The sequence below is a fragment of the Pinus tabuliformis genome, chromosome 6 (genome assembly GCF_031772625.1).
Source record: "Pinus tabuliformis cultivar Carrire ecotype Pingquan chromosome 6, CPIR1, whole genome shotgun sequence".
Lineage (NCBI taxonomy): Eukaryota > Viridiplantae > Streptophyta > Pinopsida > Pinales > Pinaceae > Pinus > Pinus tabuliformis.
In genome coordinates, this window is record NC_142292.1 from 671632783 (window position 1) to 671647075 (window position 14293).

The 14293-nt window shown below is 37.7% G+C and overlaps 1 protein-coding gene across 3 annotated transcripts; it reads left to right on the plus strand.

The window, feature by feature from the left end:
• The first annotated feature begins 3673 nt into the window (after positions 1-3673).
• Positions 3674-13873, plus strand: LOC149260418 (uncharacterized). 3 transcript variants are annotated; one of them, XM_089420709.1, is made up of 3 exons: positions 3674-6688; positions 6791-7241; positions 12115-13873. In XM_089420709.1, exons 1-2 carry the CDS (start codon positions 3961-3963, stop codon positions 7237-7239), a joined length of 3177 nt encoding a protein of 1058 aa, XP_089276835.1. In that variant the 5' UTR covers positions 3674-3960; the 3' UTR covers positions 7240-7241; positions 12115-13873. The 3 variants fall into 3 exon arrangements, with proteins under 3 accessions (XP_089276835.1, XP_089276833.1, XP_089276840.1); XM_089420714.1 differs by lacking the exon at positions 12115-13873 and having other exon boundaries at positions 4013-4243; positions 4387-6688; positions 6791-7521; XM_089420707.1 differs by lacking the exon at positions 12115-13873 and having other exon boundaries at positions 3675-6688; positions 6791-7521.
• Positions 13874-14293: the final 420 nt, after the last annotated feature.

The following is a 14293-nucleotide window of genomic DNA, read 5'->3' on the forward strand; positions in this document are numbered from 1 at the left end:
ATGGGAAATATGTTTTCTTTTCAGCGGTTTTGCTGAGGTATAGGTATGGTTGAACACCGAGGACGGTGTCCCCCAAGGGGGAGGTTTCTGTAATAGCCTTGGTGAAAATTCCATGTAATAAAAGTTAATAAAGGCAAAAATAATAACCACGGTTGATGGAACACTTATTCCGTGTTGAATGTTGGGAAAAACATTATAGTGGGTGATCATTTCGGTTATTATGGCTAAAGGAAATTGATAGAGGCAATGACAAAGGCTTTAGAAAGGAAAAATAGCATTTTTGGCACATTTATTTATGAAAATAATGGAAATTAGGAGAAAAGGAAGGTGAAAGGTCACAGGTTGCATGTGAGGAGAAAATTGAAGGAAAATAATGGAAAATGAAGAAAATAGAAGCCTAATTGATAAAAAGGCTTCTAAGGATTAGTTTGTAACCTTTTTTTCAGTTTAGTTTTGGAGCTCTTTCATTATTCTCTCTCTTTCTCTCACTCTTGGACACTTAGAGTTCTCTTGGAACATTTTGGCATTGGATCAAGAAAGGCGAAGAAGGAAAGAGGAAGGAAGGAGCAAGCAAGGAAGAGTAGGATCAAGTAGCTACAACAATATTCTTTACAGGTATCGATTTGCATGTGTATTTTCCTTACTAGATTTGGCATGCATGGTATTGCATGTGGTTCTTTTGTTGTTATGGCATGGGTTTTGCCAGGTGTGACAGTGTTTTCAGCCTAGCCTTGCCATTTCCAAATAGCCATGGTGTGATGGGGTTCTCATGTTTTGGTTGAGATGGATTGTCGGATGGATTCGAAGTTGAGTGAGGTGGATCTCCAAATGATAAAGCACATGGCCTAGTGGTCCCTGAACCAGACTATGGATCACGGTAAAGCCACTGGCCTAGTAACCCCTGAGCCAGACTGTGGGTTGCGGTAAAGTCAAGATTGTGTTGCCTCGGTGGGCCTAGGAATCCTTGCCGGTGAATGGCAGGATATACGGTAAATCCAAGAGGTGGATTTCTCTCTGTTGGGCCTAGTAATCCCGAGTTGGGATATGCGGTAAAGCCTGGAGAGTGGGTCTCGGTTTAGGGCCTAGTGATCTGGTGTGGATTGCGGTAAAGCTTGAGAGACTAGGAGATAGGAAAATTCCTCACATTGTAGGTGGAGAGATCCGGTAGCATCCATGCTTGTTTGGCCTAGTGATAGGGTGGAGATCATGGTAAAGCCTGTTATTACATGTTTATTGTGTTGGCCTAGTGATCCGGGATGGATTACGGTAAAGCCTGGTTTCTATTGATGAGGGTGAGGTGGTTTAGCCTCAGGATGCCCTGGTTGGTTCTTTTGGTTTGAGTCCCACATTCATGCTTGGAATATGGCACGGGGGTGAATGGCTAAAGAGAGATTTGGCTTAGCCATTCTATGGTCGGGTGGAACGTGGTAGTCCCATCCTGGGTTTGGATTTTGCATCATCAATATGAGGTTATTTCTCCTTGTAACTCGATGAGTAATATACTAGTTTATATGTGGATCATATGGCTGTGATTTTCTTTGTATTTATGTTGCTATTATGTTGGTTATGTATATGTTTTATGACAGTGGCTATGTATGGCTCTCGTCATGTTTTTACTTGTAGATGAATGAACAATGTGTCTATGACCTAATAAATGATAATGCAACAAATGATATAAGGGAACAATGCTTCATAATGATTCTTAGATAAGTATGAGACCTCTATGCTTAAATAGACTGTTGTTTACACTTGTAGATTACATATTTTTGATATGTTTGATGAAATGCTTGTCATGGCTAGTAGGGGTCCAATCAAGGGCTTGTTCAAGTATTTACATTTACATCATTGTTTCCTTGTTATCTTTCTATTTTGAAGGTGTCATTCAATTTTGGGCAGTGACCTAGGCTTTAGGCATGAAAAATTGGGCCAAATCCCGGGGAAGTTAGCATAACACTAGGAAATATAGTCCCTGGACGCTGGCATGAGAGTGTCCAGAGCCTCTTGGACGCTATCAGGTCCATATCAAGGGAGCGTCCGAGGGTCAAGTGGTCTAAAACCTCAGTGGGACCCAGGGGCTAGCTACTTGAGTGGTTGGGATGGTTCTTGGGAGTCCCGTCGTTGATGTGGAAGGTTTGTATGTTTTGTTTCCATCGATTCCACTTCCTTAAGGTCACATAGTAGCTTGAATCTAGTCATAGTAGCCTCTCGTCACATGTTTACCGTGATTCGCTGGTTACTTGGGTAGATGTGGGAGGAGGGTGTTACAATTTTTCTCCCTTTTCACTAAGATCTCTACTCTTGTAGTAAGCTTGGAACACCCTTCCCCATTATCAACATCGACAACTACTTTGAGTATTATCTTCTTAACCTTATTTTCACTACCTTTCTAAACAAGCTCCTTGTAACTAGAATCCACCACCTCCAACAAAATCAAGAGGGGACAACCACATTCATGGGTTGACCTAGATCTTGTGTTTCCCTACACCTCTAATAATTTTCCGTAACCTCCATCTCAACTTGGTTGTCCATTCTACTAGTGTTGTAATATTTTCCATCATTAACACATGATAGCTTTGAGCCCCTAACCACACCATCAAATGATTGATTTTGGCATGATGACCCTATAACCTCATGCTTCCATCATTTAAATCTTATAAAAAACTAGAGCCATGGAGTGATAATGACCTTTCTTGCGATTAGACAATCCACTTGAGTACTAGCTCATTCATTTCAAATCCCATTATTGAACTACACATAAGGGAAACCACAAAGCTCCTAAATAACACAATATTACAAAACCTAGTTAAACCCATTATAAACAACATTACAAACCTTCAAAAACCCCAATTCCTCTACAAACCCCCTAAAATCTTATGCCACCCTACTCTATGTTCCATTGTTGGTTCTCATTTAAAAAAAAAACTTTATAAATAAAGGTCAATGTGAACAAGATTAATTGAGTTTTTGTAGTATTTTGGATTAAAGCCATTTTAATAACTACTATAGCTTGAATGTTTTAATCTTCTCTAGTAGTTTTTTCTAACAATGAGAAACACATCATTACTCAGTTGTCAAATGAGTAGTGGAGACAACCATCACCCACTGCTCTCCACTACTGCACGCTCACTCATCATCATTATTCAAGGAAAACCACACCACTTGGAATTACTTGCTAGTGGTCCAAAAGAGGGTAGGCTTTCATACCTAACATATACCTCTGGGTCTTGGGCCGTTAACATGTTGTTTTACATTTGAAGAAGTCAAACTCTTAGCCAAACGAAAACACTTTTAAAATATAATCCAAGTTCATAATATTATATGAAAGAAAAAAAAAAATTATTTTCCTTAAATTTTAGAAAATTATCTCATTTTACAAAAATCGGGAAAAAAAATTAAAAAATTGTATGAAATTGAAGAAAAATGTGATTGTCACTGTAGATATCAAATTAAATAACATGAATATTTGACATGCCAGATGCCTTTGAAAAACATTTCATCATGAACAATGCACTACACTGATATGCAATGCACCGATTAATGGTAGATTGACTAATGACCTCGGTGACTCCATGTCATACACTCAATTATACCACATTGAACATGCTCGATTCACTGACATCAGTGTCCCCAAGTCGTCCACTTATTTCTATCATACTGCAAAATTCACTTAGTGGGCGCACTATCTATGCTTTTTATTAACTTTATAAAGAAATGAAGCGGCGCGTAAAGAATGCTGGGAAAGTAGACGACCGGGAGGATCTTAACAATATCTTTTAAGATGAAATATGAGTCGATGCTGATTCATCTTGAAAGTGAAACCAGGCTGCAGATTCTTACAAGATGGTAAGCTTTGAGATGAAAATAGAAATATGAATCGATGCTAACCAGTATGGTTTTCAGACCATCCTGATTGTTGTTTATGAGCTGTTACATTACTCCAATTTCCTTTCCTCTTGCATTATGAGGATGCATCTACTCTCCTTTTATTTCATTCTCTTTTTCTTCCCTTTTGTGTTTTCCACTCTTCAATTATCCAAACCTCTCCATCGTCATCTCAGCAATGCTTCTGATCAGGAGGCCCTGCTCGGATTCATGTCTGCAATAACTACTTACTCTCATCCATCCCTGTCATTACCCACTACTTGGAAACCAAATGTTTCATTCTGCCAGTGGACGGGTATCATTTGCAGCAGGCGCAGGCAGAGAGTCGTTTCCCTGGATGTTTCAGGCATGGGATTACAAGGTACAATCTCTCCTCTTCTTGGCAATCTCTCCTTTCTCACAGTACTCGACCTCAGCAATAACAGTTTTTACAGTCACATTCCCCATCAATTGGGAAGTCTGTTTCGGTTAAAGATGCTTGTCCTGGATCATAATCAACTCCAGGGTTCTATTCCGCCCACTCTTGCTGGGTGCCGGAGTTTACGAACACTCTATGTTGATACGAACAATCTCAGAGGAAACATCCCCTCAGAGCTGTGTGTTCTCCCCAAGCTACAACACATTAACTTACAATTTAACAATTTGACTGGTACAATCCCGGCCTGCCTCGGGAACATATCGTCTTTGGAAGAGATACGTTTGTGTAACAATAATTTTCACGGGAGCATTCCTTCCGAATTGGGTATGCTAAGACAAGTGACACATATATTTCTCTGTGATAACTATCTTAAAGGACAAATTCCCTCTTCCTTGTCTAATTGCACCAAGCTTCTACTTTTGAATATGAATGACAACCAGTTTACTGGTCACCTTCCCGCGGACTTGTGTGGCAAGAGCACCCGGTTGACGGGACTCTATCTGGGTAATAATCAGTTGAGTGGTGGCATTCCCGCTTCCCTCTTCAATTGTACAAAGCTTGAAAGGATAGAATTAGGGGGTAACCAGCTCAGCGGAGTAGTGCCCATGGAATTGGGTAAGTTGACTCAGCTGGATGGGCTTCATTTAGGCGGTAATCAACTGGTTAGCGGCAGCATCACGGGCTTTTCCATTCTTACTGCGCTTACTAACTGTTCCGTCCTACGAGAAATAGGGTTAGCGATTAATCATTTCACTGGACATTTGCCCTCTTCTATCGGCCAGCTCTCTGCAAATGTGAAGTTCATAGACTTGGGCGAGAATGAATTATCTGGAGAAATACCTCCACAGATTGGAAACCTAACTAGTTTAATATTTCTTGATTTAGACAGCAATTTTTTTACAGGGGCGATTCCTTCTTCTCTTAATAAGCATCAAAAGTTGGAGAGGTTATATCTGGAATGCAACAATTTACAAGGAAACATCCCCATGGAAGTCGGGCAACTCAAAGGCTTAGGGCTTCTATCTTTATGGGGAAATAATCTCTCTGGAATAATCCCAGATTCTATTGCAGACCTCCAGCAGCTAATATATATAGATCTTCATGAGAATCAGTTATCAGGTAATATCCCTGCAAATCTAGGCAAATGCATGAAACTACTACTTCTTGACCTATCATACAACAAGCTCAGTGGACTCATACCTCCAGAGGTTGCAGGACTTGCAAATTTGGCTTTCTATTTCAACCTTTCAAACAATTTATTACGTGGCTTCCTGCCTTCTGAACTAAGCAAGATGACAATGGTTCAAGCTATAGACATTTCTTCAAATCAGTTAACTGGTCACATTCCAAGTGCACTTGGAAGCTGCAAAGAACTAGAATATCTAAATCTTTCCTACAATGCATTTGAAGGTCCAATTCCAGTTTCAGTCGGTGAATTTCGAAGTCTTCAAGACATGGATTTATCCTCTAACAATTTGTCAGGTGGAATACCCATGTCATTAGAAAATCTCACAATGCTCTGCCACTTGAATTTTTCTTTCAACAAGTTGTCAGGAGAAGTCCCTAAAGGTGGAGTTTTCAAAAAGCTTGGTGCCATGGCTTTTATCGGAAATCTTGGTCTTTGTGGACCTTGGGTAAGTTTGTCACCATGCTTCGCTCACAAACATAAAAGTGTTTTGCACTTGAAAAGAGTTGTTATACCTGTTGTTGCAGTTGCAACCATTGTTGGATTATGTCTCTTTATGGGAATCTTGTGGAGACAAAATTGCAAGAAGCACATTCTTAAAGAGGCTGAGGCATCCTTAAATGTGTGGCATCGACGAATTTCCTATGTAGAACTCGTCACTGCAACAGATAACTTTAGTGGTGCCAACTTGTTAGGAGTTGGTAGTTTTGGGAAAGTGTACAAAGGTGTTTTGAACGATGGCACGGCCATTGCTATTAAACTTCTTAATATGGAGAATGAAGGGGGTCACAAGAGCTTTGATAGGGAGTGCAAAGTTTTGGGCAGAGTAAGGCATCGAAATTTGATTAGAGTCATAACCTCTTATTCAGACCTCCGTGTCAAAGCTTTGATATTTCCATTGATGGTAAATGGAAGCTTGGAGAAGTGGTTATATCCTGATGGAGGAGAACAAAGTGGTTTGAGTTTGATTCAGAGGTTGAATATATCAGTAGACATTGCACAAGGCATGGCATATCTCCATCACCATTGTTTTGTGCAAGTGATCCATTGTGATTTGAAACCCAATAATGTGCTTCTAGGTGAAGATATGACTGCATATTTAATAGACTTTGGCATTGCTACCATATACTTTGCAAATTATGAGGATTCGGCTTTCACTTCCACACATGCACTCAAAGGATCAACAGGGTACATTCCTCCAGGTATTATTTAAATTAGATAGTGTATTAAGCAATGTTATGAGTTTCTTATTTTTACTAAACATTGTGAACTAGAAATGCTAAGGTGAGGATATATGAATGCAGAATATGGAATTGGTGGACAAGTTACAACAAAAGGTGATGTATATAGCTATGGAATAGTCTTATTGGAAATGCTCACTGGAAAGAAGCCCGTCGATGACATGTTTGTAGAAGGAATGAACTTGCGAAAATGGGTGGCCAGTGGTTTTCCAAACCATGTAAAGGAAGTGGTGGACATGGGTTTGTTGAGGAGAACTACTATATGCACTGAAGAAGATAAGGATCTCAATTGCCTTACTCAACTAATAAATTTGGGCTTGCTTTGCACGAATGATTCTCCTCAAAGACGACCTACTATGATGGATATTCTACGCACATTGCAAAACATTAGAGACAGTGTTTTGAGCCCTGCTACCATTCCAAATTTCCAATCAGATATAACACATCTTTTGGACAGTACAAATGCTACTCCTGACAACAATGGTGAAGGCCAGAGTTCTTCAACATTCTAGCGGTATTGGTGGTGGTATAACTGAATAATGTAGTAATTTGAGTTCACTGTCACTAAATTCCTCTAGTTTTAGTCTTATTCCCCTTTCCTTCTTTGTGCTTTGTGTGGAAATCTCTGTTGTTGCCTGCATGCAAGTATGATCAATAAGGTAGATCCACCATGAATGGTGCTTTGGTAATATTTTTATGATTATAACATTTCCTCTCTCATCTTAAGAAAACTTTATGATCAATATCCTTTCTGCATCTAGTAATTAAATGCATTGCACTCTTGTTTTATTAAATATTCCAGGAGTTTTGTAGCTGTTTTAAAGGATTAAAAGAATAGAAATAATTTTTAGATTCAGGAACTATTGAAGGGAATATCTTGGTGAACATAATTCTAGTTTTTTCAGAAATTATTCAAAGGAAGATTTAGATGGATATAACTATAGCTGTTTATCTTTTTATAAAACTATTTAGAGATAAGGGTGTGAAAATCTATGTTCAACATTTAAAAGGTGTCCTAACAAGCATAAAATTGATGCTAGCATTGCATATTAAATAAATGTTGATTGACGCACTTCTATGGCAATTGAGATGAGCTTTAGGTTATCACAGTCTACAAATTGCATCATACTTTGTACCCCATCCTTGGAACACTACTGCCATAACTAAAGACATGGAAGACATATAGATTTCTGTCTTTCAGTAATCAAGTAAAGTCTATTTTCTTTTAAGACCACCATATTAGTAAAATATATATTTTATATTTCATGTTTTCGCCCTATGTGTGAAATTCTATTAAACTTTTTATCCTAGAGATCTTTTATGCATGGACTTAACAAGCATAAATTTTCTCTCTATGATGGCAACTGGTGTTTTCTTTTCTGCATGCAAGTGAGAGAATATATCCCAGGTTACAGCCCGTGCTTCTGCATACTTACAAATTGTGGCTAAAATCCATGAATTGAAAGAGAAGAAAGTGAATCAGTTTTGCTTCACTAGGTAACATTAAAACCATACCATACTTTAGGCACCTTGACTCTTGCAAATTTTGTTGTCATAATGAGAATTCTGAACGCACTAATTAGCTTTGTGTGCATGACAATGTTCTAGACTATAGACCTCACTTTTTACCTCAACTACCAAAAATTGTCAGAGGGAAAACTACTGTGTAGGGATATTCTAAAGAGCCTGAGTGAAGGATAATATAGCCTTATAGGATATGGCACACTTTGTATTATCTAAATAAAGAAGGAAATTAGAAAACATAAAATAAGTTTTCGTAGTTTCAAATCCTAGACATGATTGTTATGCAGATGATAACTAGGCTTTCTTGCATTCAAAAGTTAATGAAGTTAATTTTTAAAATAAATTTTCGGTATTTTAGATCGAGTCATATTTGTAAATAAATCTGAGGTTCACAACTTCAAGTTTTTTATCCCTCACAGTGCTTCGTAGATCCACGGTGGAGTTGGATTGTTTTGGATTAAATCATATTAGTGAATAAATTTAAATGAATGTGATCAAGCTTCCTATTCTAACTCTAAGCACTTCTAAGAGATCTGGGCTATTTCCAATTTTCTTGGGAGAGATCACAAAAGCATAGTGGAAGAATTCGGAATCTCTGAATGTGGCTGGTAGCTTTGGGACTTCGGCAAATATGTATGCAGTGGGTCATTGCTTCTGTGCATGCGAGTCTATGATTGAAGGGCTGAAAGGGCCAGAGTTATGTATCTCCTTTACATTTGCTATGCATATGTAATGCTGGAGATCAAATGCACTCGTTTGCTACCTCACTTCTTGATTTGTTATCCTTACAAACCTCAAAATCTTGATGAAATCTCAATGTGTTTCTAGCCAAAACCAAAATTTTTAATTAAAAAATTAATGCCTAGGGTACCTTTGCTGAAGACCCGTGTATGGTCTTTTGGTCAAGGAAACATGTCCATAGGCAAAAGGTTTGGAGTTCCAGTTTGATCAATTATCAATAATGATTCTATTGGCTCCTTTCAATTTGAGTATATGCTGGATATCCTGTCCAGTTTCTGCATAGATTTTTGCATATTGATAAGTTATATACAAATAAATGTGTATGAAGATACAGGGAAGAATATCTAGATCTCTTGAATCATCTACAGACTTTTTATAACTAAGAGCATTCTTAGGAGAGGAATCCCATCCAAAGATAAGTATAAGAATCTCTCCTAGATTATAACTATAAAGATCCTTTGGGCATTTTGAGTTCAGAAAAAGAATATGGTTTCTCAATTATAGCGCATCCTTACTAGTATGACATGTCCTATGGTCCACTAAACGATAGCTTTCAGTGATTCATTGGGTTCTACAGAGTGTAAACCCTGGAAAAACATAGCTTTTGCAATACCTTCCATCGGCAGAGTTTGATGGCATTCTTTTGTATTGATGATTTATTTCATTCTGAAGTTACGCCCTTCTCTTTTGAAAGATTAATTCACAATTCTTACAATTCTTTAACATGTCCATGTATTCCATACTTCTTACATATATCAAAACAGGCTGGAAGTTGGTTTCCTCTTACACAACTTTGATTATATTATTTCTAATCCATTGAGCGCTTAGTGATAATTCAACTAATCTTGTGAAAGGACCTCTTAACATATGCAAGCTCATCTTGAGTGGAAATAATAACTGAGAACATCTACAGAAAATCATAATGAATGATCTAGCTTCCCTTCCCTTCCTAAGAAAAAGAGCTGGAAATGGCCACTGAATATGAAAACGTATAGGTTATAAAAGCTGATATTCCTAAGAAAACAGAGTAGCAAATGGCCACTGAATATCAAGATATAAGTTCTGATGTTTTGTGAAACTTGAACAAGTAGCTTTAATATGCATCATGTTGTTAATCAGTAATTACATCATTTGATATTTTCAGAACTAGGAACGGAAGGAATATCCCATGGTAACAGCTCCTAAAATAATTAATCTTATCCATTTGTAGTATTTAACATCTAATGTTTAAAGGAAAGTCACAGACTCTTATTCACAGGCAGACAATGCTTTTTGATTAATTTTATCCCGGTACGGTATTTTTAATCCAACCGGAAGATCTCAAAAAGATTTCTCGATTTGTTAATTTGAATATCTCATGTCAGTGCTACCATATTGGTAGACCAAGAAACTCCAAGCAATATGGTTTTCTCACCCATCTTGATTCTGGTACTTCCAGAAACAATTCTGTTAGAGAAGAGATGCAGATCTGTTATGCACCTTCTCTTTTCTTGTGTATTGTGAGCATTCTTCGATCTTCCTCATTTCAATTATCTAATCGGTGGCATCCTCATCTCAGCAATGTTTTTGATGAAGGGACTCTGCTTGGATTCATGTCTACAATCAATACTAACTCTGATCCATCACAATCATTACGCACAACTTGGACACCAAATGTTTTATTCTGCTAGTGAATGGGTATCATGTGCAGCCGGTGCAGATAAAGTGTTATTTCTCTGAATGTTTCAACTTCAAGCGTGGGATTACAAGGTACACCTCTCCTCTTCTCGTAAACTTTCCCTGCTTACGATACTCCACCTTTGCAATAACAGTTTCTACGGGACCTATCAATTGGGAAGTCTGTTTTGTTTAAAGATGCTTCTCCTTTCTTGGAATCACCTCCAAGGTTCCATTCAGCTCACTCTAGGTGGGTGTTGCAGTTTATGGAACGCGACTATGTGGGAAACACTCCCTCATAATGGGTACAATCACAGCCTTGTTGGGAAACATATTGTAATCTGCTGAAAAATATTGTACAAAAGATTAGCCTATCTATTCCCGTAGGCTATAGTCCATTCTCCAAAAAAGGAAAAATCCCAAAATAACCATTACTAAGCAAGTTTTGAGGCAGCTGGGCTTAAAAAACCCTAAGTTAGAGTTTGGAGTAAGGATTACTCAATCATTCAAGAAAGATGAATCTCCTTTTGAAGTCTATAAATTAAGATTAAAAGCATTTTGATGAGCATTTTGGATCATCAAGTGTGGATCTTCTTTTGAGCATAAGCTCTGGGGTTTTAAGACCCTTTTTCTCTATCAATTTTGGTGGTGAAAGATTCCAACCTAATTGACTTATTTTCTATTATTATTTTTCTTTCTGTTTTAGACACAGGAACACTATCTAGAGGGAGCGAGTTGTTAGCCTCACTCTCTTAAAAATCAATAATAAATCCAATTATTAAATTAAATAAATAAAATCATGAGCATTCCTCAAACTAAGGAGTCTAGTTTGGATGAGAGATTCTCTCCAATTAGCTCTCCTAAATTAGTGTGTAAGTTAAGAAATTGTCTCAACCAAGTGAGTCTAAGATAGACGCACTATCTGAAGACCATTTACTCATGTATTTAAATGTATTATTAAATTATTTGAATATAAGAGAGAATTAGATGAGCATGAGAGACCACATGATGGCTCTCAGCGTTTTCCGCCAGTTTTGTTCTGTGTGTTAATTTGCTATACATCCCAATTTCGATTCAATTTTGTAATCCTGGATTGCCCAGGCTGGATTTGCAAATATACAAACCAAAAAAACCCAATAAAAATGGTCGATCTCTTTTATATAAACCACGAATCCAATGGTGTGCTCCTTTGAAGATCAAGAGGGTTTGCAGTTTGAATCACATATTTTCATTAAGTATTTTAATGTCTAGACTTTGTCTCTGCATTTTTTTGCGTTGAACGCCTAGAATAGATGAATATTTTTGATGGTGAAAATCGTGATAGCATGAAGGCTCGTTGAATTCCAATTGATTGATCTCTGTGTGGTATTAGAGCCAGTATGGATAAGTGTTGTTATGGAAAGTTTATATAATTACAATGGAATGTTGTGCAGGTTGTTGGATTTGACTGTTGTATGTTTTCATAGGAATTGAACCCTGAACTATTGTTGCATGGAATAAGGAGTGCGTAGGAGTTCGATGGAAGCTGCAAATATCTCTTTGTGCCATTAAAAGTTTTAGTGTCAAATTCTACATATCACAGAGCTATATGGATCATAGAGAAGCATGGATCTATAACAGATTGTTTGTGTAGATTGGAACATTGATGTTGAATAGCGCAACATATTCCAATCAATTTTCAGGACTCTGCAGCCTGTAGCACTTGAAAAAAGACACATTCGAGGTCATTCTGGCCACGGTGAAACGTAGCTGCCTTGGAGATTTTCTTTAGATTTGGTTTTTTCAGAGGCAATTTTCCTTTGAGCTTTAACACTTGAAGACAACAAACTGTAGAGCTTTCTGAATCAGAATCGATCATCTCACTGCGATCGTCATTAAAGTCAGTTGCATGGCCATTGCTTGAAGGTGCGGGCTCTTGTTTTGGCGCATCGTTGTATTCTTCCCAGCTATCACTTAATGCTGCTTATTTTGATATTTAGGAATCATTATGGGGGTTGAAAATTCACTGGAGTTATTCGATGAATCCTCTAGCAGCTTCTCACAGATCTTCCTGGATTTACAGTTCTCATGCTGTTCATTATTGAACATACTGTTGTGTGGTTGATTCGGATGCCTTCCATCCCCAATCACAGAGGCTTTCTTCCCAAAATCATCACCTGCTTCTCGCAACTCATTCACAAACCTAGACTCGTCCTTAATGACCTCGGGCAGAAGACTTTGGCGGGTTCTTAATTCATACTGTTGAACAACTGAAAGTCCTATTGCCTTTTGATGTTTGTCTTGAACAAGGGGACTTCTTCTTCCTTCCTGGGGCCTAGATATATGGGCTCCAACACTGCGTAGAGATGTATTATCTTTCTCAGGTGGAGCTTATAACAGTGGCCACGAGGGTGTCACCAATGCTTTTGTATTTAGTTTATGGTATTTAGATCAACTTGGCATGTCAGCTAAGTTCAATACAACGTCTTACTGCAGACAGAGCTTGATTGGTGGTAACTATGGCCTTTTAAACACGACCAATTTCTCACCTAATTCTGATTATTACAGTGCACTTCTTTGGCATTGATTGATGGGAACACATGTTCTTGACACAACTTCAGAAGAATCAGAATATGTATGCGCTTATGCACATTGTGCCAAGAATGCTAAGGGAGTCACTTCGCTGTTGATCAACTTCAGCAATAACACTCGTGCCTATGTGCGGGCCTTTGTAGGTTCAAGAAATTCCACACAAAAAAGAACTAGATTTGAGTATCATCTGCTGCCACAACCTGTGCACAAATAAGAAGAAGCGACAACAATTTTTTTTTGGAGAGATAAGTGTTTATCATAAAGTTTTTTCTTTTGGAGTGGTAAGTGATATTGGGAGTGATAAGTTGAATTTTGGGATTTTTTAAAATTTTTGTAATAAGGTGAAATGATTTTTTTGTATTTAGAGTGATAAGGTTGTAATTCTAGGAGGTTTGAAAAGTTTTTGTTTTATTTTTTGAAGACAAATTGGTTCAAGAATCTGTGAGCTTGGCATTCTCATTGTTGGAGAAATTTCATTCACGATCGTGTGATGGTGAGAGTTGATGTGAAAGAGAGGTAAAATAGATAATAAAGTTAACTTTGACGCTAGAGCTTGGCATTATCATTGTTTTTAGAGTCAGATTTTTGAAAACAATTTGACGCCAAGGAGTTCTCAGTCTGTGCTTGAGACGCCTCACTAAAGACATTGTCATGATGATGTATCTTGAAGGTTAATAAAAACATATCTTTTTGTGGTGATCGTGTCCTAGATCCGCCTGAAATTGAATAAGGGGATCATAGGTACACTCTGTGTCGTGAATGTGCTTGCATGATTTGAGTCGAATTTGTAAAACACTCTCTTTATTATGCTTAAACAAAACAACTACATGCACATAAGAAAGTTTACATATACAAGTCATCGATCAAGCTCCTGAAATCAAAGCTCCCATAATCAATTAAGTTCATAAGCACAAAGCGTTACATCATCTACTTGATAAAAGTAATATTCTACAACAACATCTCACAATAGTGAACTCACACCATCAAGTTAAGGATGCTACAAAATCAAGCATTTCAAGCCAAGACGATATCAACATCATCAACACTTTTTGTATCACTTGCAGATAAACATTT